The 27,833-nt window shown below is 41.6% G+C and overlaps 1 protein-coding gene across 3 annotated transcripts; it reads right to left on the bottom strand.

Annotated features, from left to right (window-relative positions):
• Positions 1-12,006: 12,006 nt before the first annotated feature.
• ccdc149a (coiled-coil domain containing 149a) lies at positions 12,007-27,779 on the bottom strand. 3 transcript variants are annotated; one of them, XM_033610209.2, is made up of 13 exons: positions 27,591-27,779; positions 25,271-25,432; positions 25,048-25,086; positions 24,271-24,378; positions 24,023-24,139; positions 21,735-21,907; positions 20,107-20,179; positions 19,872-19,956; positions 19,077-19,221; positions 18,784-18,860; positions 18,005-18,037; positions 14,211-14,315; positions 12,007-13,229 (listed from the first exon to the last, which is right to left on the bottom strand). In XM_033610209.2, the coding sequence occupies exons 1-13, from the start codon at positions 27,639-27,641 to the stop codon at positions 12,670-12,672; spliced, it is 1,728 nt and encodes a 575-aa protein (XP_033466100.1). In that variant the 5' UTR covers positions 27,642-27,779; the 3' UTR covers positions 12,007-12,669. The 3 variants fall into 3 exon arrangements, with proteins under 3 accessions (XP_033466100.1, XP_033466101.1, XP_033466099.1); XM_033610210.2 differs by lacking the exon at positions 18,005-18,037; XM_033610208.2 differs by lacking the exon at positions 18,005-18,037 and having other exon boundaries at positions 14,211-14,354.
• Positions 27,780-27,833: the final 54 nt, after the last annotated feature.

Genomic DNA, 27,833 nt, shown 5'->3' on the forward strand with positions numbered 1-27,833 from the left:
AGCAGCGCACACACAGGCACTACTACTACTGTTGCCTTGCCCCCCCCCCCCCAGCCCAGAGCCTCAGCATCACTGCAGTATGGGCTGCTCTGTGTTGGCACTCAGGCAATCTCTCTAAACATAACATTGCATGAATGATCAGAATAGTGAGCCCAGAATATGAAGTTTCAGCTTTTTATTAAAGGACTCATATGGTGACACTATGGAGGAATTCAGCAGTTACTATATATATATATATATATATATATATATATATATTAGAGAAATAACACACAACCACAAATTCTGCTTTTCTGAGTAAAAATTAGTCAAGTCAAACTTAATTTGTGTTGCAAATTTAAGTGATCTTAGTTCTAAAACAATTACTCTGAATCAGAAAAAATAAATTTAATTATCTCGTAATTATTTTTCTTTAAAAAATAAAAATCTTAAATTAGTATCAAATAGACTTGCAATAAAATATTGCAGATATTCACTTCTAAGGATGCTAAACAATAAAGACATGCAACATCAATCAAACGGCAACATGATATTACACTTTGAGTGATGTTGCTAGTACTGGTCTTTCAGTCAAATCAATTTGCCGCCCCCATTGATTATTATTATTAGTATTTTTACTATTAATATTAATTATTACAAACAAGAACAGGTGCTAATGAGAAATCAATGCAACAAACAACAATGCCATTTTAATTTTCTCTTATTCTAATGCCCTCAACATACACTCCACCATTATCCCTGTTTGATTTTTTAATTTTTATTTATTTTTTTAATGTCCAAAAAATGAGGTTTGTGGGAAAGGGGCAGACAATACAGAAATACCTCTAGATAGTATTTAAATCATGCTTTTCGAGACTTTTACCCTTGCCACATAAAAAAAAAATGTGTTTGCTGAATGCATTTTAAATTTACTCCCAGAATGAACAGGAAGTATGTCTTGTCTTTACAGGACTCTGCAGACACACACAAACGCTTGCTCCAGTCTGGAAGGTGCAACCAGCAAAAGTGATGCGCATGAAACTTTTTTTTACTTCTTCGCTCCGTTAGAAGAGCAAAAAAATCCGTCTTTAAACCTCTACAATTATAAAGTGATGAATAATCTGTCACTGAAGACAATCATTGCCATTGACACAGGTAATTACACAGCCTGGACATTGCTAACAAGCTGCATAATGGCAAATGGCTCATTGCTTATAGCTGGGGGATTGATGGTGATGGTTAAGAAGAAGTCAACGTTACAACAAAGTCATAATTCTCTAATATGCAAGGATAATTTAAAATACTGGGGATTCTCCACCTTTCTGTCTGTCTCACTTTCACAGGCTATTAAATCGCAGTCCAACTGTGTATGAAATAGCTCTGGCAAACACGGCTGCAGAGCTGGCGGTGAGAGCGTGGACACTAATACTGGGAACTAATCATTTAGAATATTGCTACATGAGCTTAAACTACAACCGATAGCTTTCAAGAACCAGGCACAAAATTGGTTAAAAGACGACAGTAACATTCATCTGTCCAGAATAGAAAATATGAACTTGCATCATATGCATCAATATGAGGGGTGTTTTTATTCCCCTGTCAGAGTTTGGATTCACACAGTACTGGCGCATTGGATTACTGAACCAAACAGGCCTAGTTCAGACGGCCCCTGGGCCCATACCTGTTTAATGTGACTGTTAACAGTCACAGGGCTAATTTATAAGTAGAAATGTCTCAGCTTTCTTTTGCTCCTGATCCTGATGACAGTCATTTTCATTAGTCAATATTCAGTAACTGCCAGCAAAATTCAACTGAATATTTGTTTTTGTTCATTTTTCATTCAGCTGCACAGCACACCGAAGCTACAGTAATATTTACTTCAAATACAGCTCTGATTCACCTGCAGAATGTCATTAAAAGGGACACAAAATGACCACAGCGGGATGCCAAACAACTATAGACATAAAACTACTACAATAAAAAATCAGAATTAACAGAAAAAAGATGCAGACGGACAACAAAGAGATGCAAAATGATTATAAAATGACTACAAAGTGATGCAAAACCACACTGGTAGTCATTTTACGCTTCTGTCTCTCAGTCTGCATGTCTTGCTCCCACGTAGGAGGGATGCTCCCATTGAGAGGCAACAATAACACAGTGCTGCTTGTGAAATGAAACGCAGCGCCATACCGCTTGAGGGTTGGCCAGAGATCTACGGACAAGTCCTTTTTAAACAGGTCTCTTCAGATGGTCAAATACAGAGGATGATACTGGTAATGAAGGAGAAGAAGGGTGGGGATGTAGGCCAGATAACTGCCTGTTACTGGAGCGAATGGGACCAGTCCTGCTGCAAAGCTTCTGACAAACAAACTGCAGCCAAGAACCCAGTGAGAATATTTTTTAAAAATCTTGAAATAACAAGACTAATAATACTGTCTTCTTGTGGTAAGTACTTTAGCATCATTTGAAAGGAAATGTTGAACTGCAATGATCTATGAGGCTCTTGAACTTCACAGAATAAATCCTTTCATTAATATCTACTTCTGTGCTCATTGTTGCCTTGGAACAGCTGTGCAATATTACATAATGAGAGGATTCCTGTTTGGAGGAGAGTATAGAAAATACGATTTTAAACTAAGTGAACTCAAGAAAAAGCACTTTGCTATTCTGTAACACTAAACTCCTCCTACAATGATGAATTGCAGTAAGCTGTAATAAAATCTACCAACGTCCTTTTAGCTTTAATCTTGAGAGTTTTCCAACTTTATGTAATTTAATATGAATATCTGGGTATTGAGAACATTTACAATGCAGAACATTTAAGATTCAAACATCAGAATGTGGATTGATTGTTTTCTGTCTCTAAATACTTTGAAATTTGAGGACTACCTCATTATACCAATGCCTAGAATAAGTTGAGCCCAACCCTGATTCTCCTGCTGGGTGGAGAAAGTAGCATCTGCGCTGTTCCCCCATCACTGATATCACTAGGTCCTGTCAGCTCTTATCACACTGGCCCACCATCTCCTATCTTAATAGAGATCTGACTGTATGGTGGGGCTACGTGCTGACCCTCGGCGTGGCCTTTCTGCTTATCGGCCATCCACAAGCTCCTCCAACATCCTGCGACTTTGCTGGCCTTGCTCGCCAGCAGGGCCTTTGGAGCCATGTTGTTGTTGTTGTTGTTGCAGTCAGTTTCAGTATTGCCTCCAGTAAATCTGGAAACTACTGAGGTAGGTCACAGGGGACGAAGAACGATAGGCAGCGGTAGGGCTGCTAGTATTGTGTGATCATGGAGACTTATATAATAATGTGGGGGCTGATAGCAGCTCTAGTGTATCTTAATGACGAAAACTCTGTCTGTGGGTGTGTGTGGGCGGGTGGGTGTGTCTGTTCCACGTTTTTCTCCTCACTGACTTGGTCAATCCATGTGAAATTTGGCACAGTGGTAGAGGGTCATGGGAGGATGCGAATGAAGCAATATTACATCAATTGGCCAAAGGGGGGCGCCATAGCAACCGACTGAAATTGCAAACTTTGAATGGGCATATCTCATGCCTCGTATGTCGTAGAGACATGAAACTTTGCACAGAGATGCCTCTCCTCATGAGGAACACATTTGCCTAAAGAACCCACAACTTCCGGTTATACAGATTTCCGCCATTTTGAATTTTTTGAAAAACACTTAAAATCGACCTGCATGAAACTCAGTGAACATAATCTAGGGACCAATATCTAAAGTTTCCTCTTAGCAAAAGTTGGAAAACTTACTAAAACTGAGCTTCTATAAGGCAATGAATATTGCGGAGGGCGTGGCTCATCACATAAAGGTGTATAACATCTCAAGGGTTTCACCGATCACCACGCAACTTTGTAGGCATATGATCACACATAATCTGAGGGGACCCCTCCATTATTGACCCCATCAAACAAAATGGAGGCGCTAGAGAGTAGGGATGAGCAACACAAGCAAAAACACTATTCGAAAATCGTAGCAACTATTCGACAATTTTTCGAATAATCGCCCCCCGGAGCCACGCACACAGAGATCCATTCATCTTTAAAGGCCCGAACATACTCCGGTGGAGGTCCGCGCGGACTCAAAGCGGACATCCGCAAGCCCTGTGCGCACACACCGGTGACTGCTTGGCATGTATTTTTCACATCGAAGGGATTTTTCACAGACATTTTTACAGAAAACTACAACGTGGAAGTGCGCTCGACTATGAAAGCCCGAATGACTGCGGACATTCCTCACGGAGTAGTAGTCTCTGCATGTTTCTCCTGTTTGTAGAAGAGCATCAAACTAGCTGGTAGCCCATCTCACACCGCTGTAGCAATCCTAGACTGCCCTCATACGGTTAGGAGCTGAATTGCATGTCAAATATAGGGGGAGAAATAAGACGGCGAATAGTAATAGTCGCATTAAAAAATCAATTTTTCAAAAATAAAATGACTATTCGAAATTCGAAAATCGTGACCCATCCCTACTAGAGAGCTAATTTCTTATCCAGGCCTAACCGCCATATCGATTTTTACTAAACTTAGTAGATATGTAGAACAGGATGCCTCAAGGTGACTGGAGGAATTTAACTCTAATTGGCAACTGGGTGGCGCTATAACAGCAGAAAAATACTTAAAAATGGCTAAAATGCGACCAATCGCTGTGGCTCCCCCTGTGGACCAAAGCTTTGTTTTCTTCTAATTTTTGGTATGACTAAGTCATGGTATGGTATGCTGTACTCAATGGGTATGGACTAGTTTACAATATTTTTGTAATTTGAACTTGAAGCTGCATGCCACTTTAATGTTGCTTTAAAGGAATGGTTTGATATTTCAGAGAGTATTACTACTTGCTGGTTTGCCAAGAGTCAGATGAGACAGCTAGCCTGACTCTTTGTCATCACAATGAGGGCTGCCAGGTAGAGAAATACTCCTGCTACCTCTGGGGCTGAAAAGGGAATTGCCAAAAATTGCAGTTCCTCAAATGGCCACTTGAGGCTGGCTCCAAAAGTGAGTCAAACCCCTTAGACACCCATGTTCAAATACTTTACAGTGGAATTAAACATGTTTACAGCCTAGTACAAAAAAACATTTTGGTCCCCATTGCTAACTTCAACATTCATAACAACTGTGCAGTGGGTGAATTTTTATATAACTCATCAGTTTACATTTTATTAAGACTTAAATGTTATGCATAGTTAAGCACCTGGCTGCCTGAGTTAAAGCCCTGCTCATCCATAGCTCCACCCTCTTATCCAAATAAGGTCACTTTAGATAGCAAGATAGCAACAGCCGAAATGTTAAACTATAGGCTTCAAATAGGCAGTCCACAAACCAATAGGTAACGTCATGGTAGCTACATCCATTAATTTATAGTCTATAATAATAACCCAGTGTAAAAATGGCAAACTGTTGTTTGTACACTTCACTTCCACGCTTCACTTGTCAGGATGTATGGTGGTTGCACAGACCGTCGCCGTCTACAACACTACCTCCATTTAAAGATACAATATTACGACCTCCTCCACCGTCACCTCATTTGTTGTTGGGTGCAATTTCTGACTCTGCCCTCTAGTGCCATCTATTGGCTGTAGTAATGCCATAAACCATGCATGGAAATACGTGGATAGTGACATCTACAACGTTGAGGGCTGACATATCTATTCTTGTATGTAAAGGGAGTATAAATGAGTGCTATGCTAGTTGTTTCTTCCTGTGTTCAGGGTTTATGCTAAGCTAATTGGCTATAGTTTCATATTTAGCATACAGATATAAGAGTAATATATCAATCTACTCATCTGACTCTCAGCAAGAAACCAAGCAACTGTTTGGACTTAGGACTACATTGTGGAATGGAGGAGATATTTAGGGTGACACAATTTACCTATCTGCAACTGACTATACCAGATTTATGTTTGACAGCTGGAGTGATGAGAAAATGCACACAGTAAATGCATAGATACGGTATCCACATGAAAGTGCAAACCGAGCAAATGATGCGGTTATGCATGTCGTATCTATGATACATTAGAATTATTAACTCCACGTGAAACAAGCAGGAAAAAGATGACTGACACATTTAGCCTGTTTTTCTTCTCTTCCCTCTATTATCTCAGATAATAACAGCCTTGTCAGCAACGGAGCAGAAAGTAACACTCCTCAAATCGCAGCACCCGGGGAGCAAACCTGCAGGGCTCTGTGAACTCCACTGTCTCAGAGGCACCACATGATAAAACTCAGGTAAGCGTAAAAAAGCAAGGTGAGCGAATGAAGCATGGATCATAAGGGCACTGACCATCACTGGAAGGGGCATCTGGTTGGTATAGTAATTAACCCTGCTGAGTGGTTGGCCTGGAAACTGCTGGCTCCACACGCCCCTGTCCACCCCCATCCCTCAAACCTTTGGAGGACCCCGCGATGATGGGGTGTCAAACCCTCCCTGGTCACACTTATTAGAGCTGGTGAGCATTGCTGTGAGCCGTCTCGTCTCTCCCACCAGCCAGGCTCCAGGGTAGGGCCAGGGATCAGAACAAAGCAAGTTGATACTGTGATAAGATTAGTGGTATATATGATATGGTACAACCCATCTCGACATCTAAAACATGAAAGGGTAGCAGCTAAGTACAAAGCTACAGAAATCACAGGACAAGCATGCACACACATACAAATGATTCCTCCCTTGATCTCTCTTTGAAGCACAAATACAAAGAGGCAAATACACACCTGAGTGATCTAAGCAGCACAAGACCAATCAAAGCACTTCACAATGCATGCTTTTTTTTTTTTTACTCGCCCTCTAGTGGGGGATGTCGCTGTCATAGATAAGGGGCTAAGATTAGTTTTTGGCATGGGCTAGTTGCTGGTACTGTAGCCACATTTTATCTGAAGTGGTGATGATTGGCTATTACAGCTCTCAACAATCCTCTTTTGCTCTCTGGGGTCTGGGGTGACAGGCTGAATCTTTCAGCTCTGTGACAACACCAAAGACTGGGCTGTGAAAGCCTGACAGGTAATGGTCAGAGGGGAGCGTCTCTGATAAATCTTTGGAAAGGAAAAGCTTCTATTGCATGTTTATGGTGGTTGTTTGTGTGGTTATATGAGGTTGGCCAAACAGACAAACAAAAATGCCAAAGATTCTGCATGTTTGAGGTCTTTTAGATTAGTGTAACTATTTCATAGTATGTCCACCAGGGGGCACTGACAAATTTGTTGTTTAGCTGCAAAATGTCTTTCGCAATTACATGTGGTCGGAAATCTTAAAAAAAAAAAGTAGCTTATATATATATATACAGTACAGACCAAAAGTTTGGACACACCTTCTCATTCAATGTGTTTTCTTTATTTTCATGACTATTTACATTGTAGATTCTCACTGAAGGCATCAAAACTATGAATGAACACATGTGGAGTTATGTACTTAACAAAAAAAGGTGAAATAACTGAAAACATGTTTTATATTCTAGTTTCTTCAAAATAGCCACCCTTTGCTCTGATTACTGCTTTGCACACTCTTGGCATTCTCTCCATGAGCTTCAAGAGGTAGTCACCTGAAATGGTTTCCACTTCACAGGTGTGCCTTATCAGGGTTAATTAGTGGAATTTCTTGCTTTATCAGTGGGGTTGGGACCATCAGTGGTGTTGTGCAGAAGTCAGGTTAATACACAGCCGACAGCCCTATTGGACAACTGTTAAAATTCATATTATGGCAAGAACCAATCAGCTAACTAAAGAAAAACGAGTGGCCATCATTACTTTAAGAAATGAAGGTCAGTCAGTCCGGAAAATTGCAAAAACTTTAAATGTGTCCCCAAGTTGGAGTCGCAAAAACCATCAAGCGCTACAACGAAACTGGCACACATGAGGACCGACCCAGGAAAGGAAGACCAAGAGTCACCTCTGCTTCTGAGGATAAGTTCATCCGAGTCACCAGCCTCAGAAATTGCAAGTTAACAGCAGCTCAGATCAGAGACCAGATGAATGCCACACAGAGTTCTAGCAGCAGACCCATCTCTAGAACAACTGTTAAGAGGAGACTGCGCGAATCAGGCCTTCATGGTCAAATAGCTGCTAGGAAACCACTGCTAAGGAGAGGCAACAAGCAGAAGAGATTTGTTTGGGCCAAGAAACACAAGGAATGGACATTAGACCAGTGGAAATCTGTGCTTTGGTCTGATGAGTCCAAATTTGAGATCTTTGGTTCCAACCGCCGTGTCTTTGTGAGACGCAGAAAAGGTGAACGGATGGATTCCACATGCCTGGTTCCCACTGTGAAGCATGGAGGAGGAGGTGTGATGGTGTGGGGGTGTTTTGCTGGTGACACTGTTGGGGATTTATTCAAAATTGAAGGCACACTGAACCAGCATGGCTACCACAGCATCCTGCAGCGACATGCCATCCCATCCGGTTTGCGTTTAGTTGGACGATCATTTATTTTTCAACAGGACAATGACCCCAAACACACCTCCAGGCTGTGTAAGGGCTATTTGACCAAGAAGGAGAGTGATGGAGTGCTGCGGCAGATGACCTGGCCTCCACAGTCACCGGACCTGAACCCAATCGAGATGGTTTGGGGTGAGCTGGACCGCAGAGTGAAGGCAAAGGGGCAAACAAGTGCTAAACACCTCTGGGAACTCCTTCAAGACTGTTGGAAAACCATTTCAGGTGACTACCTCTTGAAGCTCATCAAGAGAATGCCAAGAGTGTGCAAAGCAGTAATCAGAGCAAAGGGTGGCTATTTTGAAGAAACTAGAATATAAAACATGTTTTCAGTTATTTCACCTTTTTTTGTTAAGTACATAACTCCACACGTGTTCATTCATAGTTTTGATGCCTTCAGTGAGAATCTACAATGTAAATAGTCATGAAAATAAAGAAAACGCATTGAATGAGAAGGTGTGTCCAAACTTTTGGCCTGTACTGTATATATATAAATAAATGCAAATATTGCTCAATTTATCCATCAAGGTCTAATTTCTGGTCATATTTAAAGGAGCAGTGTGTAGAATTTTGGGGGATATATTGGCAGAAATGGAATATATCATTCATAATTCTGTCTTCATCAGTGTATAATCACTTGAAACTAAACATTTTCATGTTTTCGTTGGCTTAGAATGATTTATATCCACACTGGAAGCAGGTCTCCTCATCCATGGAGCACACCATGTTGCACCACTGTGTTTCTATGGTAGCCCAGAACAAACCAAACCAACAAACCAAACACTGGTTTTTCGGTTACCTAAAAGCAATGGTGGACTTGGCACATTTGCTTCCCCTGGTGCCCCCCATACAAAATTATCTTTTATATTTATTTTATTTATTAATTACAAGAACAACAGCCAACGAGAAATCAACACAAATAAACAACTTAGCTAACAAACAATAATAATAAATAACAAACAAGAGAATACGATATGTGCAATTTGCTAATTTTGTCTTTTTCTCCACTCTCCACTCAACCATTTCCCTTAGGTTTGATTTATTTTAAATGTTAAATGTCTTTCATTCTTTCTTTTCTTTTTTTTTATTTGACACCACATCCTCCTGTCTGCTGCCTATGTTGCCTATAGACAGATCCGCCAATGCCTGAAGACCACCGTAAGCTCTCTTCATACTTGGAAACAGAGGTCTAAGTAGAAGGGGTATTCAGTTAGTTGCAATCTGCAACCTCACCACTAGATGGCACTAAATCATGCATACTGCTTATTTCATTTATTTGGGGCCACAATTATTTCTTAAACGTTTTCACTAAAATATTCTTTAGATAATGATGGAAAACAAGTTATAACTGAATGTTGAACGAAGGTCCATGTAAAGTGAGAAAAAAGAGAGGATGTTTTAAAAGTGATGACTAATGGGTAACAGAGTTTCAACACTAATAATTGCCAGATTATAGTGAGGTAATGTAGCTCATGGAAACCATACTGACTAAATATTATTGTTTCACTGATATTTTTTTAGTTTCTTTTATAAATAAGAACCAAAAATTAGTTGAAAAGAGTTTTAAAAATTTAGTTTTCACAGCATCTGTCGTTTGCTTACACAGAAAAGATAGCTACATCACTGCACGGCTTATAAATGTTCACACCAGACATTTGGATGCTATATATATATTAAGTTCAAAGATACTGCCTGTTTTCTGTCAAACTAATTTAGTCGTGTATGTCCAGATTTGGTACAGTTATTTAATTTATTTCTATATTTTCTAAAACAGAATGGGGCAGTAGTGTGGAAACAGATATTTTCCACTCTCTGTTTTCCTTTTTCCATGCTTATTCAGACCTGGGAATTCCTAAAAATCAGATTTTTCCATACTGCGGAGAAACACTGGGTCAAGGAATGGAAGACAGGACAGACAAAAGAAAAATATTATCAACATGCAACAAGGGGCATCTTCCCTGAATCCCACAATGTGTCTCACTATTGTGTCTTCTTGTCCAACAGATATGCAGAGCTCTCTAATTTCTTCAAGGCTTTCACACAAGTACAAAAAAAATGGTTACTGACTTTATGAGCAACCCAGTGCAAGCTGGTATCATCTTACGATTCCATTAGTTCAGACTCCATCTGGTTTATAAACTTAAACTCCTCAGAAAAAAAAGGGCTTGCTGCAGTGTGCCAAATCAGCTGCCTGGCACAGGGCCGACACTGGGTACACACCATGGCTCCCAAGCTCGAGTTCTTTCTCTCTTCTCGCCTCTATTTTGTGTCAGAGATTAAAAATAGCAAGCGGCCTTCTGCAGAATAAGCAGTTCATGGATTCTGGCTTTGACACTGTGTTTGCCTGGAGAGGCCAGCTGTCACCTGCGTGCAGGAAGAGTAGGCCTTACCACTGATTCTCAATACACAGTGGGCTCGAAGCTTTGGCTGCTAGACGAAATGGGTGTGTCTGCGCATCCATTTCACAGTTCTGGAAAACTTTTGGTGTTAATAACTTTGGTTTGTCAGTTACACAATCATACTAAGACACTTTGTTGAATATTTACTGTATGTATTTGAAGCTGGAAAAATCGTTGGACATGAACAAAACCCTGAACAATGGACAGTAACATTTAATACGCTTTTACATGGCACCCAAAATAAATGTTTTCCAAAAATAGATATGTTAATTCAATTAAATAAAGAATTTGAACGTGATTTCAGACAACTCAGTGTAGATTTGTGATGCTGGAACAATTTCTCCCGAGGACAGAAAGAAGAGAATCAAGTTAAGCTGCTTTAATCTGTAAAACAATCAAAAGACTGAGACTGCTGCATTTAGAATTAATGAGGGACCAACCTTGCGAACACTTAGAAATGAGTCAAGCGATTTTTTCTGCGGATATGGGCTCATTTTCTGGTTCGGAACATTACTATCAAACAAACCTCATCTGTGTGTGAAAGCTCAAACAAATATTACACTGAGTTCACAAAGTCAGCCTCTGTGTCAGAGTGGAAGTTTAGATCAGATGAAATTCCCACTTGTGTGGTTTCGAGCTTAAGGAGGGAGCTGATACAAATATCAATCAAAACTTTCAATGTCACGAGACCAGTGGTTCCGAACTCAAGTGCCCCTTCATTGTCTCTGCTTGTGGTGTTCCCAATGTGTTCATTTGGATTCATTTTAAAATGTTATTTCAGGATTTAGAGTGCAGTGAAAGAGTGTCGTGTCAATGTTTAGGTTGGTCTGGTCTTGCCTTGCATTTTGTCCAATCATAGCAACTTTCCTGTACATTTATCCAATCATCATAGTTTCCCGTAAGTGTCACCACTCATAGCAGTCCCCAACTAAACCTTTTGCTTTTAATTTATAGGACAGTATTGAGCGTGAAAGGGGCAGAGAGAGAAGGGATCGTTATTGTTAAGCCCTGCATGAATCCATTACTTTTGTTTTACTGTCTGTTTTGTTCATATTATTTGAGCTATTCCACAGTCTTTCCAAGTACATCCTGTAGTATAAGTACCCCTGGTTGGGAATCACTGCACTGGACAAATCAGATATCTTTTGTTGTGTATATGTCGGTAATACCATCTTCAAGACAGGTCATACTGATGGTTTATGCTTTTATATTAATAAATATCAGTATACATTTCTACATATAAGGCACATGTTGTCGCATTCAAATATCAACTTCTAAATAAAAATAAATAAGGACAAATTTAAACTTGCTGATGAGCAAGATTCATCCATTGAGATGAAGAGACATCAGTAGAATCTCAGATATGAATATTATTCATTTACACATACGTACAGCACATTCATTACATGTTAGGCCAATTTGGACTCCCTGTGAGAGTCACAACAAAATGCAGCACTAAGTTTATTGGCATCCCTTAAGGAAGAAGAAGAAAGCAAACAATTGGGATTATCTTATCGCAGGGGGAAAGGAAGAGGGGAATATGGGGCGCAGGAGTTGAGGCTGCCATATTTGTTATTTTCCTAGCTAAATTCTCCCTGTAGGGCATGAAGTTTGCGACTCCATTGATTTCGAGATTGCCTGTTCCTGCGCAGCAACAAGCCTGTCTCGATACAAAGTGCACCTCTGGCTCCTTCAGTGGTGGCTGAAAAAGTGTTTTCTCTCTGTTTTATTGACTGAAACAGAGCTGCTAGGTGGAAAAGGGGGCAAGTGAGCGGTGGTGTCACTGTGTGAATGCAACTAGGATTGATGATTGCAATTATCAATACGTATGTCTTTTGGTGACGTCAGATCATGCCAAGTTGTCACTATGACAGGTGTCACTGCGCAGATCCACAATGTCCCACTCCCCTGTATTCGACTCCTCTGTGGACTTGTTCTCTGGAATTGATACTGAGGCTTCTACATGATCAGGTTCATGATTTGACCCATCGTCCTGGGATTCGCTGGGCTGAGTACCCACCTCTGAATGACCCACAGAGGCTTGTATGACTTGAAGCCATGGAAGGTCTGATTCAGTGGGCGTGACACCCAGCGCCAGAGCTGCCTCTTCTCCTTCCTCCACCGTGGAACCCAGTTCCTCATCCTCGACTCCCTCGACCTCGTGCCCCGCCTCTTCCACGGGACTCCGCCCCTCCTCCAGCTCTATCGCGGCTCCGTCTTCCGTCAGGGTCACGATCTCCCCCACTCTCCCGTCGATCCCATTCGTCTCCACCCCCACCCCAACTAGAGGCTCCAGGCTGTTGAGCAGTGCAGGTGCGTCTTCCCTGCTGACGCCATCTGTGCCAAGGTCGCTGCCAGCGGTGTGGCATTCCCACGATGATTCATGTGAACTTCTGTCGTCTGACACAACTGGGAGAGGGAAGATGAGACAACTGGTCATTTTAATTACTCACTTGATCTGAGGCCACAGTTACTTCAGAAAACAAGTACTTTTGCCCCAGTTCTGTTCCTCTGAAGGAGTTATGAAGTAAGATCGCGACTCAAACAGACACAGAGCTGCCAGAGTAGGACTGATGTCACAATAAACCACTGAATAGCCAGTATAAACAAAGGATGCTGACAAAATCTTCTACTGTCATGCCAGTTGATTAGTTAATTACTTCTTTTATGTCTTTTTTTATGTGAGAAAATTAAACTATGATAAAAAATTAAAAAAAAAAAAAAAAAACACTTTCAAAAGAAAACCTGAGGAAAACTTTTTTCTTTTTGGACCACTGTGTCAATGTAGAAAGTTATTTCAATTACTTATGTGACTGAAGTGCTTCCATGGCAACAGGCTAAATATAGCAGCAGTGCCCCAGACAAGGGGACGCAAGACAAGTGTGACACCCTGCATCTCGGCAATAGCAACAGCTTAGTTCTGCTTCTTCGCCAAAATATGCTCTCACTTTGGGGATTACTGACCCATATTTGTGGAATGTGCAGGCAAAAAGGTTAAAGACTGCACATAGAGTCCCAGCCACCTTTTCCCACACACACACACACACACACACGCCAAAACACACAGGAAGAAAGCAACATTACTTGAACTGGCATCCATATTTATGGCCCCCCGTCCCCCATCCCCTTTCAAAGAGAACACGGCAGAAGTTTCTGAATGTCAGCGGGCGAGAATTTGCTTCACATTTCCAAAATGCCATGGCATTTGGGCAGCTTGCACCAATGAGAAGCAGACAGGAGAGGAGGCGGGAAGGGAAAGGACTTGGGTTAAACATGGAAGATAGCGAGGAGTGTTTCGCACGTGGTGGCTAATTACAGTGTTTATGCCGTTAGCTGCGAGTCCTCTTATCAATGGCTGAAGATGCCAGTTACACACAATTACGCACTCACCTTTGGGTGACTGCACTCCGGGCTGCATGTTTGGCTGAGATGTGGCACGTGTTGGATGGAGCTCCGGTTGAAGGTTTTCATTTGGTGTGCTATGGTCTCGTGTCCCTGTGAGACCGCCATCAAGGAACAAACACAACCCGTTACCTTCACATCCAAGTGACAACAAAAAGGCAAAGTAAGTGGTGTGAAGAGTTTTGGGCATGTCAGGATTGGATGGAGCTCATCCAAGCACATGTATGGTGCTGTGCTGTGCATACAAACATACACGCACGTATGCATTGCAGTGCTCACAGGAAGTGGCTTCAGTTCCCTGTCATCTGTCTTCATTAGTGATGGCTGCACGCCTCTTAGGCTGACACCATATGCTACTCATAGGAGACTGTGCACTATAAACCAGACATCACAAATACACACACACACAACTCTATTCACATAGACACACGCATACACATGAGCCTGTAAGTGTGCACATCAGCCTTCACAGAAACCCTGTGAATAGGCCCTGTTTCTCTGACCATTCAAGTGTGAGGCACAAAAACAAACAGAAGAATGAGAAAATGGATGGCTGGGTGATGCGATGCGTGAGAGCCATGAATGGTGAACGGAGACCATATTGTTATGAATGCAGTCCATATTGTTATGGATGCTCAGTGCTGACAATGACGTGGGCACAGTGAGTGATAGCGTGGGGTGGGGGCTGTGTGGATCCCGAGGCTCCTACAGACCGACTGGGGCGTCAAGAGAAGCAAGCAAGTTGTCGGTTGTCTAAAAAGTACCTTTACTTTTTTTTTACATTTGAATCACTATGTTGAATTGTTCTTATTGAAATATCTCAACAACTATTGGATGGACTGCAATGAAATTTGATACAAAGATTTAAGCACCCTCAGGATGAATTCGAATAACTTAATTGATCGCAGATCATTTCAATTGGTCTATGACTTTGGGTCATGACCAAATAACTGCCAAATTAATGACATTCCCATCATCCTCAGCTGTAAATTATGGTCATTGCTAAGAAACAGTTGGTAGCAGGCTAACACTCTGGTGAATATTGTGTTAAGCATCAGCATGTTAGCATGCCGATGTTAGCATTTAGCTAGAAGTACCGCTCACAGGGTCGCTAGAATAGAAGCAGCCTCATAGCCTCTTTTCTTTCCCTCTATAGGCCTGATTGTAATTACTTGTGGAATTTATATTGAGTGATGTCATTAAGCAGCTAATTTCTATAGATTATTAGCAAATGGTACAAACACCTGTTGTAATAAGGGGCCGATAATGTGAGTAGAATTTTCCTTCATGGTATATGTAAAATTATGTACTGATTAAATCAAAATAGAGTGAATGTTCTAACACTTTTTATCGATACAATTTCTAGATGAGAATAGCTGTTTTTGGCTAATCGAATGAATCAAATATCTAGGAGGCAAATTAAGGTGTTCGAGGTCTCTACTGAAAAATCTTGTGGATCATATATCGCCAAAGAGCAATTGTGCTCATTGACTTGCAACACTGCACACAACGATCCAGTACGACCGGAGATATCAATCAATCGCATCAGTTAAGACAAAGCTCCATGTGAATGATTGCGACCACTGACAAGTCTGTTATCTCAAGATATATTGATATATCTTCGATTCCCGTTTGCGGACTTTAATTTTCTAGGTTCTTTAACAGTGACATATCATGTGTCCACTGTCAAAAGACAAAAGAATCAGCACTTCTTCAGAGGCAACTATCCTGTTCATTAAGCCCAGAAAGCTGGCCTGTACCTTTAAGATTCTACAACTACATCTGAGCAAAAGTTACGGATGTAACCATGGTGACATCACCCATTGGTTTGTGGACTCCCGTTTTGATTTCTGGAGGCAGGAGTGACCAAAGTTGGACGAGAGGTGCAGTTTGCAGTTTTTGGCACTTTGACCACAGAGGTTGCTGCTTGATCTGAGCATAGTCTAGAAGTTTTGAGACAGGGGCCTGAGAGGAGTTCTGCAGACTTGCTTTGAAATCCAATAAATAAGGGGGTGTTAGTTATTGGTACGAAGAGTGAGGGCCAGACTGAACCCAGTGGTGTGTCTCCTGGAGCCAGGCAGCACTCAGGAGAAAGCAGGAGGACCCTGTGACTTCTTTTAAACCTTACTGGCATTTGCCTGTCCAACCATCTAAACATCTCATCGCATTATGATGCTCCAACATACCAGATCACATACTCTATATCACAAATAAGGAGAGAGAGAAAAAAAGAGATGTCTGTCAAATAGTCAGACGGTTAAACCCTACACTGAGATGCAGTGCTGTCTAGCTCCAGAGTGACAAGGAAATGCCTTCCTCTTAACTGGAGAAAGTCTGTCACTGGACCAAAACAGAGCTATATAGGTGCATTCTGTATCCACCTCTGTCTTTTCAATAGCTGATGCATGCTGACAGGCTTTCACTTGCTGTGTTACATTTCAGCTTGCACTCATTCACCATGGGGGGGGGGGGGGGGACTGGCGGACTGGCGGACTGGTGGGGATCCATCAATCACAACTTTATCTGACTCACTGCATCGATGTCATTGTTATTGTTTTTGGCTCTCTCTCATCCGGAGACAACGTAGTCACCTCTAGTGTTCTCCGGGCCTCAGATAGGCAGCCAAGGCCCTCCATCCTACCCTGTTTGCCTTTAATATCCATCAGCCCAACTTCATATCACATCAAGGCCACAGACGCTCGCATCTCTCTCTATATTTCTGTCTCCCTAACTGTGGTGGACAGCGTGGTCGTCAGGCACTCTGGGCCCTCGCCTACAAATTCCCTAATAACGGCACATTCCCCTAAATGTGTTTGTAATGTGGGCAATCATTTTCAGTAATGGATGCTTGTCAGTTTTATGGCGGTGAGAATGACGGTCTCATGACAGGGCACCTCCATCCAGCCGCAGCCCCTCCACCTCGCAGTTCCGGTTCATATGCGGCACAACATCTCCCTCCAGTGGGGAAAATGGGGAACTATTTTCTAGGTGGACTGTCATCACCTGGCTGTATGTGGAAATTCTTTTTAGGCTGCAAATGTAGTTTGGGATACTAATTTTTTAAGCAGTTTACATTTGATAGATTGTTAAACTATTTTTGTTTGGTTTTGCTGCTCTGAGGATGAGGTTTGTTAAAGGGAGGGGAACGGGTGGCAGCTGTCTCAGCAAAATGTCAAGGCTGCTATGGATACAGTGCATGTCAAAATATTAAATACATAAGCCTCGGGTTACTCATTTAAAAAAAAAAATGCATGAATACAGGTGCAAAAAAAAGTGTTCTATATTTGATTGTGTTTTGGAATATTAGTTGGGTCAAATTTAAGAAGCGTTTCTCCACTGTCTCACATTATGACAAGAGTTTAAAGAAAAATATCAGCAATTTAAAAAGCATATTTAATGATTCATTTTCACTCTCATGTCCTAAAAACATTGCTTCTGAGCACATTTTAAAATGAGCCTTGAAAACAGTAGCGTTCCGCCTTAAAAAGGTCTCTCCTGTCCTTAAAAGAAGCCCAACCCCAACATTAAATAATAATCTTTTTCCCCTGAGTATAAAATTTCAGACAGATCCACCAGACCAAAAGGATCAGTGTGTGATATTCAGGCAGAGCGCACCAGTCAATGGTATCATGAACAGACACATGAGCGGGTGGTCAATGGAGTCGACACGTTGTAAACGGTGGGCATGAGGTGACACACTTTCTGGGCGTCTGCCCAGATTTGTCCTGGCATGACATAGTAGAGGGCATGGATGGGCTAAGTGGGGCAGAAGGAATACATACTCCCAATTCCCACGGATACGCGGTAGGTCAAGCCTGAGACGCAGCCAGAGAGGAGAGAAAGACACACTGTTATGGACATTAAACGTCATTAATGTATTTTGATTAAAACAATAAGGGAAATCAGTGTAAGCGAGCGTGCTGGCTGGAAAAATTAGAGGAAAATAGTTGTTTTTTTAATTCATAAAAACATAAATGACATCACAAGGGTTTCAAGAGCAATGTACGAGAAGATTAATGTTAGGAAAAACATTTTCTTCTCAAATTTCCATAAGAAATTCATTATAAAGGGACAGAAATGGCACAGTTTATATAAAGTTGGTTTAAAGTGGTTAACCCTTTTCACTTATATGTTTACTTTATGTACCCACACACACCCATGGTGACACGGTCATGTTTGCTAATGGTGTGGCACAGTTACAGCAGTAGCTCTCAAACTTTTTCTGTCATGGCCCCCTTCAGAAGCATAAAAAAGCTCTCTTTTTTTTATTTTACCCCCGTTGCTCTAATTCCATAGTCTTAAAAATCACTGTTGACAAGCTGGAATAATCAGAAACATTTATTTAAATTTATATCCATGATAAATGACTGTGCCACTGAAATACTGTTCATGTTTTACACATATAAGTGACTGTTATTACTCTATATTTGCTTAATAATTGTGTTTGATGTTCGATTAAAACATGGAGGGATTGTGGAGACTTAAATAAGGAGACTGCAGTGTGGTACAGCTTAAAATGTGTGTGGGTTTTTTTGGGGGGGGAGCTTTAACACAGACCCACCTGGAAGACTCCACAGTCCTGAAACCTCCAGTGTCTTCAGCTTCTTTTCCAAATCTGCCACTCTGTTCCCAAGGATCCTGCAAGCCAAGAACGATGGGTCAGGTCACTGTTTGTGTGTGTTTGTGTATTCGTGTGTCACAGTTCAATGTTTGCCTTGGAGGTGGAGGAGGATTCTCAGAACAGGTATGCAAACATTTTAAGTGTGCCAGGAGGATGGGGAAAGTTTAAGGTCAGCCTTATGAAAAAGTCCTCCAGTGGAGGAGCAGGTGAGGGTTCCCCCGACATAAATTTACCTGTTGGTGTGCCTCTGATGCTGGATGACCAGGTTCTTCTCGTGGATGGTCTCAAGCAGAGCCGTGGCCAGGGACTTGAGGTCGGATATGGACTGAGGCGTGGCTGGCAGGCTGCAGCCCTGCTCCTCCAGAAGCATCTCCTGGACTAAAAAGTAGAGGGAGATGAAAAATAGGAGTGAAGCAGATAAAAGAAAGACAGGTGGTAAGGGGAATAGAAAGAGAAAATATTTAGTTTGAAGCCAGTAGTAACCTACAACTTGCCCATAATGCACCAATAAAACTCTTGCAAAACTTTAAAATATACACAAGACAGGGTGATTTAACATGAGACGGGGAAAACAGCATGACAAGAGCAAGACAGAGATGGAGAGTTCGAAACAGCTGTCTACTAGAGACACTCTCCTAACTTTAACTCCAGAGCCTACTGTGCTGCTTCTGCCAGCAACTGTCAGTCATCTTGGCAGGCTCATTTCCCTGCCAGTGGTGCTCTCTACCACTCAGAATACAATTAGTAACTCAGCTGGTGTCCGGGCGGTGGCTTGAAGGATCGGCAAAAAGGGAGTTATTAAATAATGCAACGAAACAAGGCAAGAAACAAAGGTGTTTTAAGAAACTGATGTGTTATACTGAGGGAAGAATCAGAGATGCAGGGTATGTTTAATTAAAAGCGACTTCACACGTCATAACACGTACATTTTACTGGCCTTCACTCCTCTCCTGATCAGCTGCTGTGGTGTCTGTTTATGTTAGAGTTTAAAGAGAAATCAAAGGGAGCTGAACAGTTTGTGTTTTCACCTTGTTTGGCGGAGAGTACTCCAGTGAGGGGACTGTTGTTTGATTTCCCATATGTGCTGGAGTTTTTCCTCCTCTCAAGAGCTGTCTGTGGGGAGGGGAAAAACAAGAGGATAAATCTTGCCCTGCCATGTCTGAAGAACACTTTAAATAAAAGTTTTACTTTCAGTGCACGTGCATACGAATACAAATTCAGTGATTTTTTTCAGGATCCATAGATCAGTCATTCCATCTGTACCTTGTACTTCATGATGTTGGATTTCAGCAGGTTCACCTCCTCTTGCAGTTGGCTGAAACGCTCATGCAAATACCTATAGTAAAAATGATCACAATCACAAACAGAAGAGTTGGAGGACATTTAACAACACTGATAAGGTGCAGACTGCATGCAAAGCATAACAGATACTAACAGTTTACAACTCATATAACATAAATAGTAGAGTGTCCTGAAAACTTTCTTCATGTTCACTGATGTGGACGAGAAAAGGTACAACTATCCACAAAGTGTACCAAAGAAATTGTGAATAGATTTCTGCAGGGATGATGTTTTTTTTGTGGCGGAAACTAGTGTCGCCCTGGTTCTGTTGTCAACAAGCCAATGGGATTTTTCCATCAAATTCTGGATTATTGAAGAAAATAAGATTAAAGTTTATGATACTTACACAATTAGTTCAGCGAGATAATCTTTAAAAATGAACAATTTCATGATTTTTGAAGCATAAATGAATAAAAAGCTAACATTAGGCTCTGTGCGAACTACACTACGGTCACCATCACAACAAGGCTGTAAAGCCATGTTCAGTGTGATGATGATCTGTAGCCACTTTTTAGCAACCCCCTTTTTTTAAGACACTTAAAAGTTTCAAAATGTACAAGTGGTGAATTTACTGATGTGAGATTTTTGATTAATAATCAACAGTAATGTGGATAAAGGGTCAGCAGTCAACAGTAGAAGTAGAATACTCTGGTAAGTTTAGAAAATTACATTACTGTAATGCAGCCTTTAACGGTCCAGTGTGTCGGATTTAGAGGTTGCAGAACTGAAACTTCTCCTGTGTGCCAAGAGTGTAAGACAACTACAACTCAAAAAAAGCAAATGGCTCAAAGTAGAGCCAGTGTTTGATTTGTCTGTTCTGAGCTACTGTAGAAACAACATGGCAGCCTCCGTGGAAGAGGACCTGCTCTGTATGTAGATATAAATGGCTCATTCTAAGGTAACTAAAACACAACAATCTTATTTTCTGGTGATCATAAACTAATGAAAACATAGTTATTAATGTGATATACCATTTTTGCTGGTAGATGCCCCAAAATCCTAAACACTGGACCTTTGAAACCAAGAAAAGACAGCGCTTACTATCTAATAATATCCAAAATCTGAGACGATTGGAAAACGAAGTCGGTGCACTTTTTCCACAAACGTGGAGGAGCATATCTTAAATACAGAAACAAAAATATAGATCTAGAAATGAAAACCAAACATGATCAATGATGAAGAATCAAAATAAAGTGGCTGCTAAGCTTCTTTGTAATTTTGTAACATGGTTACGTCCTTCTGTCTTATACTTTGCTTTTCTGCTTTCACCAGATATTTTGGCTGTAATCCCCCAACAGCATGATTATTCAACAAAGATTTACATCCGGTTTATTGTTTACATCCGTTAAAGTGTGAGAAAAAAGGGACGAGAGATAGTGAGTCTACACGGGCAGCAACTACTAAGATTTAAAGCAAGTTCCTTGGAATCTGCTGCTAATGGAAAACGTTTAGAAGCTGGAATGGAGATTTAGGAAACCAGAGGAGGAACAGGCTTGAAACAATGTGATCGTTAGAGGTGTACTAGATATCTGCTTCTTTGTCCCACTTGCCTGTTCTCCATGCAGAGGGCATCCACATCAATGATGCGTGCCTCACGGTTGCCCAAGACGTGGTTGAGTTCCACGTTGAGCCGGTAGGCCTTCTCCCTGAACACACTGCGCTCCGCCTTCACGTCCTGCAGCTCGTCTGTCAGAGCCTTCATGTTGTGCTCCATCTCCTCCATCTAGAAACAGGCAAAAACTGTAAGAGAAGCCACTAAAATATATTCTAAAGCTTTGTTTACTAAAGTGGAGTTTGCTGAGAGTGCATACACTGTTTTCAGTAATCAGCAACTCCACTGTGAAACCACGTCTGCTGTTTTCAACTGAGTGAGTGGCTCCAGTAGAGCAGATAGAACTTGAGTGCCGTGTTCAATAACACTTCAGCAGCGGGTCTAAAGGAAAGGTAAGTATTGTTTCATCAAAATAATAAAATCCAATACAACATCACCACATTTTAAGCCTCATACTGGCAATATACAGTACAGGCCAAAAGTTTGGACACACCTTCTCATTCAATGCGTTTTCTTTATTTTCATGACTATTTACATTGTAGATTCTCACTGAAGGCATCAAAACTATGAATGAACACATGTGGAGTTATGTACTTAACAAAAAAAGGTGAAATAACTGAAAACATGTTTTATATTCTAGTTTCTTCAAAATAGCCACCCTTTGCTCTGATTACTGCTTTGCACACTCTTGGCATTCTCTCCATGAGCTTCAAGAGGTAGTCACCTGAAATGGTTTTCCAACAGTCTTGAAGGAGTTCCCAGAGGTGTTTAGCACTTGTTGGCCCCTTTGCCTTCACTCTGCGGTCCAGCTCACCCCAAACCATCTCGATTGGGTTCAGGTCCGGTGACTGTGGAGGCCAGGTCATCCGCCGCAGCATTCCATCACTTTCCTTCTTGGTCAAATAGCCCTTACACAGCCTGGAGGTGTGTTTGGGGTCATTGTCCTGTTGAAAAATAAATGATCGTCCAACTAAACACAAACCGGATGGGATGGCATGTCGCTGCAGGATGCTGTGGTAGCCATGCTGGTTCAGTGTGCCTTCAATTTTGAATAAATCCCCAACAGTGTCACCAGCAAAACACCCCCACACCATCACACCTCCTCCTCCATGCTTCACAGTGGGAACCAGGCATGTGGAATCCATCCGTTCACCTTTTCTGCGTCTCACAAAGACACGGCGGTTGGAACCAAAGATCTCAAATTTGGACTCATCAGACCAAAGCACAGATTTCCACTGGTCTAATATCCATTCCTTGTGTTTCTTGGCCCAAACAAATCTCTTCTGCTTGTTGCCTCTCCTTAGCAGTGGTTTCCTAGCAGCTATTTGACCATGAAGGCCTGATTCGCGCAGTCTCCTCTTAACAGTTGTTCTAGAGATGGGTCTGCTGCTAGAACTCTGTGTGGCATTCATCTGGTCTCTGATCTGAGCTGCTGTTAACTTGCCATTTCTGAGGCTGGTGACTCGGATGAACTTATCCTCAGAAGCAGAGGTGACTCTTGGTCTTCCTTTCCTGGGTCGGTCCTCATGTGTGCCAGTTTCGTTGTAGCGCTTGATGGTTTTTGCGACTCCAACTTGGGGACACATTTAAAGTTTTTGCAATTTTCCGGACTGACTGACCTTCATTTCTTAAAGTAATGATGGCCACTCGTTTTTCTTTAGTTAGCTGATTGGTTCTTGCCATAATATGAATTTTAACAGTTGTCCAATAGGGCTGTTGGCTGTGTATTAACCTGACTTCTGCACAACACAACTGATGGTCCCAACCCCATTGATAAAGCAAGAAATTCCACTAATTAACCCTGATAAGGCACACCTGTGAAGTGGAAACCATTTCAGGTGACTATCTCTTGAAGCTCATGGAGAGAATGCCAAGAGTGTGCAAAGCAGTAATCAGAGCAAAGGGTGGCTATTTTGAAGAAACTAGAATATAAAACACGTTTTCAGTTATTTCACCTTTTTTTGTTAAGTACATAACTCCACATGTGTTCATTCATAGTTTTGATGCCTTCAGTGAGAATCTACAATGTAAATAGTCATGAAAATAAAGAAAACGCATTGAATGAGAAGGTGTGTCCAAACTTTTGGCCTGTACTGTATACTCCACTGTGGGTATGTAGCGGCAGGGAGTGACAGGAGTAGTTGTTTGACAATATTTCCAGCCAAGGCAAAGTGAGGCATGCCCCTGATGCACAATGCAAAATGTGAATGATTTGTATGAACTACTGAGGCTTTCTTGGTTTTGGTTGATAATTTCTTGGGGAGGAAAACAAGGAAATGTATCAACCTGTAGCCCTGCTCTCTCTAGCTGGCGAACTAGGTCCTCGCGTTCATGGGCGGGAAAATGGCGTGCCCCCACCTCCTCATCCCCCAGCCTCTGTCGAGTAATGGTCATCCTCAGAAGCTGCGGAAGGAAACATGCAAAATCACTGCTTCTCTCAAACACATCTTCTCACGCAGTGGATCGAGCGAGGGGTCTTGTTATATGAGTGCTTTGTTAACTGCGTTTAAGTTTGTGTGTGTTTGTGCTGCTACCTTGTTATCCCCCTGGGCCTCCGTGAGTCTCTGAGTCAGCTCCTTCACCTCCTCGGCCAGCTGCTTCGCTCGTTCTCTCGAGTCTCTCAACAGCTGAGCCAGGTTTACCTAAGGAGAGGGTGGAGAAGAAGAGCGAATGACGTGAATGGTCAAAAAACAAAAGCAAAACAGCTGGTGACAGGCCACATAATCCATCAAAGAGACGGTCAAATGCAACAATAAAACCAATTCAATTAGGGTGCCATCTTAGAATTCTAAATAATCACAATCAGAACTAAAAAAAAATCCCATTATTTTGGCGTGCAGGTCAGCACAACACTGATGTTTCCTTGTTGTTTGTCCTCTAAACTGCAAGACTCCCTTTTTATAATGCAATTCAGCAGCCAACCCTTCAATTCAGGCTGTCAGAGCATCCTTGAAAGTACCACCAAGCAGAGTCCTGCAGCACTCCTGCAAGACACACCCCCCCTAACATTTATTCTGCCTGTAATTATCTGGTAGAGGGGGCATGTGTTTCACTGTAGACAGATCAAGTCTGCAAGTGTGAGCATGTGATCTGTATTTGTTTGGTATTATGAGGCTGTTTGTCCACTGAGATCCTGTACTGGACGTGAACTCATGTTCCGGAGGTTATCCTCACCTTGCTAAATCAACAGAGCAAAAGGAGAGAGCGCTTTGATTCAACCACACCATGAAAGTTACACCTGAACATGGTGAAGGCAAATACTTAGAGCATTAGTTGCTGTAATTAAGTCTTAAAAATCAACCACAACTTACTTGATTGCGTTTTTCTGGTGGCAAAGAGGGGTCGCCATCCTAAAACATGAACATTCACATGATGAAAATATTCTTTGTTGTGGAATACAGTCAGCGAATATTACATTATGAATGCTGTTTAACAGTCCAATTTGCCTGACTGATTCACCAGAGAGTGCTAATAAACAAACAACTTGCATAGACAGACAGATAAAAATCACCTTGAAGGTTTTGAACCACTCACAATGAGTTCCCTGTACTTCTTCTTGAGTCCCTGGTGGCGCTCCCGCAGCTGGTTAGCCATCAGCTTGTACTGGTCTCTCTCCTGCTGACAGGTATCCAGCTCCTTGGACAGAATGAGTAGGGCCTCTTTCTTACTCTCCAGCTTACGTTTACACACCAGAAACTACAGCAAACCACGCACAAAGGGAAAGAACAGAGAGCAGGTGTTTTAGAAGATGCATATAGCTTGATGTGTTAGTTCCAGAACGACAAGAGTACATCTGTATATGACATCCATCTATTATAACACCAACTGCAGTGGCTCTCAAATGGTGTGCCTTGGGATTTTGTGATAACCACACATTATTACTGCAATATTCAACTGGGCTTATACAAAAAGTTATGAATGAATTTTTCATTGACTGCAACAGTATGTTGTGTGCAAAGGATCTGGATCGAATATCGGCCCCGATATCATCAAAATAGTTGGATCGGGTATCGGAAAATGCAACCTACACCTCAGGAGATCCTTTCCCTTTTAATCTATTGCGACGTGAGCTACGTCATACGTCATGGAGTGAAGGAGAGAATCTGTTGTGTGGAGGTATTTCACACTATTTCAACTGCTGTTGCACAATTGTTTATTTTTGTTAAAAACAAAGAGTTCATCCTTGCATTAATCTGTTTCATCTTGTCTCATTTTATTTTAGAAAAGAACCGTGTAGTCATCAATGCCTGATGCCTCTAGTATTTTCTGTTCTACATGTAAAGATATATGTAGCTTTTGAGGTCAACCATGGTATGGGCTCGGTATCGGGTATTGGCTGATACTCAAAGCCACAGCATCGGGACTGGTATCGAAACTGAAAAAGCTTGATCAGTGCATCTCTAGACCTTATACATCATTCTACTTGACTTAGACCTGTTGTCCTTGTTCGTGGACACTTTTTTGTGCCATCTAATGGTAGTAAGAGCACAATACGCTAATGCATGTATAAACAAGATGGCAGCCATAATCAGGTGAAGAGATTCCAACTGGCCACGCTGATCATGTGACTGTTTACTAGTGTTAAGAGGTTGTCTGAAGGAGAGTCTCTTTATTTGTCTTGATGAAGGCCCACATGGCTGAAACATGTCGACATTTTTAATCAGAACAAAGCCATGACTTAATAAAGGCTTTTTATTTTTCTACACCCTGAGTGCCTCAGTTTTTTTAATTTTCTTCCTATCATTTTTTTGATCCCCACACCGAAGAGCACCAGAAGCACACTTTTTCTACACCCAGCAGCACTCCATGCACCTCATGTTGTACTGAAGATGGCAGCCATCTCTGCCAAGTCAGTCTGCAGCTGATCCCAATACAAAAGTGGACAAGGTCCAAAACCTGAACAAAGTTTATGATTAAAACTTGTTTATTTATGTTTATCAATAATGTCTGTAGTTTGATATAGCAACAAATTTGACCAATTTTAGCAACATTAACAAGCTAAGACGCTGTTAATTAAGAAGTATTCATTTGAAGATATTGGGAATGTATTATCATTGACAAACGTTCAGGTCTCAGGAGGATATTTCCCTATCCTGGGATGTAAATGGTCAAATGATTCAACTGAGCAAATGATACCAACCCAGACCAGTTTGCTACAGGTGGAAAAACACACTCACAAGTGGAAGCCAAGTGTTTAAAGTGTTGATAAGACACAGCAGAAGGAACAGAGTCAACCTTGATAGCTGTCAGACCAGCTCATAACCAAATTAAATAGCAGCTGCTACAATGGAGCTGAAGGTGCAGTAGTAGTGTGGAATAAAGCAACGTCTCTAATGTAAAGTGGTGACTAACACTCAATGAACCAGACAGTTATTTTCTCACTTTAATGGACTGTTTGTGTATAAAACATCATACTTTAAAATTTAGGGGGGTTGTGGGCCACTCTGCATTAAAGAGCTATTAACTGGAGTAAGTTAAATATTATTGGTTATTTCTAATGATATTAACACGTAAATGCAGTCCCACAGGTGTCTCATATCTCGTCTATAAAGCGCCATACGTGTTTCAGAGGTGGGCAGGGGTGTCACTGCATTTCCAATCCAGATGCTCGGAGTGTGATGCTGTCGGCCTGACAGAGTAGCATGCTAGCTACCCCTTCAATCAATATTTAGCTTAGGTTACCTAGCAAAAGACGAATAAGTAACGTCAAGGGGGTTGCTATGTGGTATTAAGCAGCTCCTCGGGTCTATTAAGACAAGACACCGAAGCCCGTCTTTCCATATGGAAAAGGGGAGCTTCTCTATAATCAGTCCGTCCCTGCAACAGCTGTTCGCGGTCTTCGCCACTTACTTACCTCGCTGACGAGCCCCTGCCAGTCACTCTCGCTCCTCTTGGAAGACTGCATTATCCGCTTTATAAATATATATTTTTTGTTACAAAATGTCAGGATACAGGCTGCCGCACTGCTCTGTCTCCGTCTGAGCTGCCTCTCCTCCGTTTGTTTATCCTGCAACGTCACTTTTTTGGGCTCCGTTGTCAAGGCGGACTGAATGAGAACAGACAAATGATACGACTTCCGGTATAACGTTGACAATAA

This window comes from Epinephelus lanceolatus, chromosome 22, assembly GCF_041903045.1.
Source record: "Epinephelus lanceolatus isolate andai-2023 chromosome 22, ASM4190304v1, whole genome shotgun sequence".
Lineage (NCBI taxonomy): Eukaryota > Metazoa > Chordata > Actinopteri > Perciformes > Serranidae > Epinephelus > Epinephelus lanceolatus.

Bases quoted from the DNA above. Each gene is read 5' to 3' on its own strand.
- ccdc149a (XM_033610208.2), bottom strand. From the start codon at position 27,641: ATGCAGTCTTCCAAGAGGAGCGAGAGTGACTGGCAGGGGCTCGTCAGC. The intron at 25,087-25,270 runs GTGAGTGGTTCA...TTCATGTTTTAG, and splicing joins AGAAGTACAGGGAACTCATT to GATGGCGACCCCTCTTTGCC. The intron at 24,379-25,047 runs GTAAGTTGTGGT...CCCTCTCCTTAG, and splicing joins CACCAGAAAAACGCAATCAA to GTAAACCTGGCTCAGCTGTT.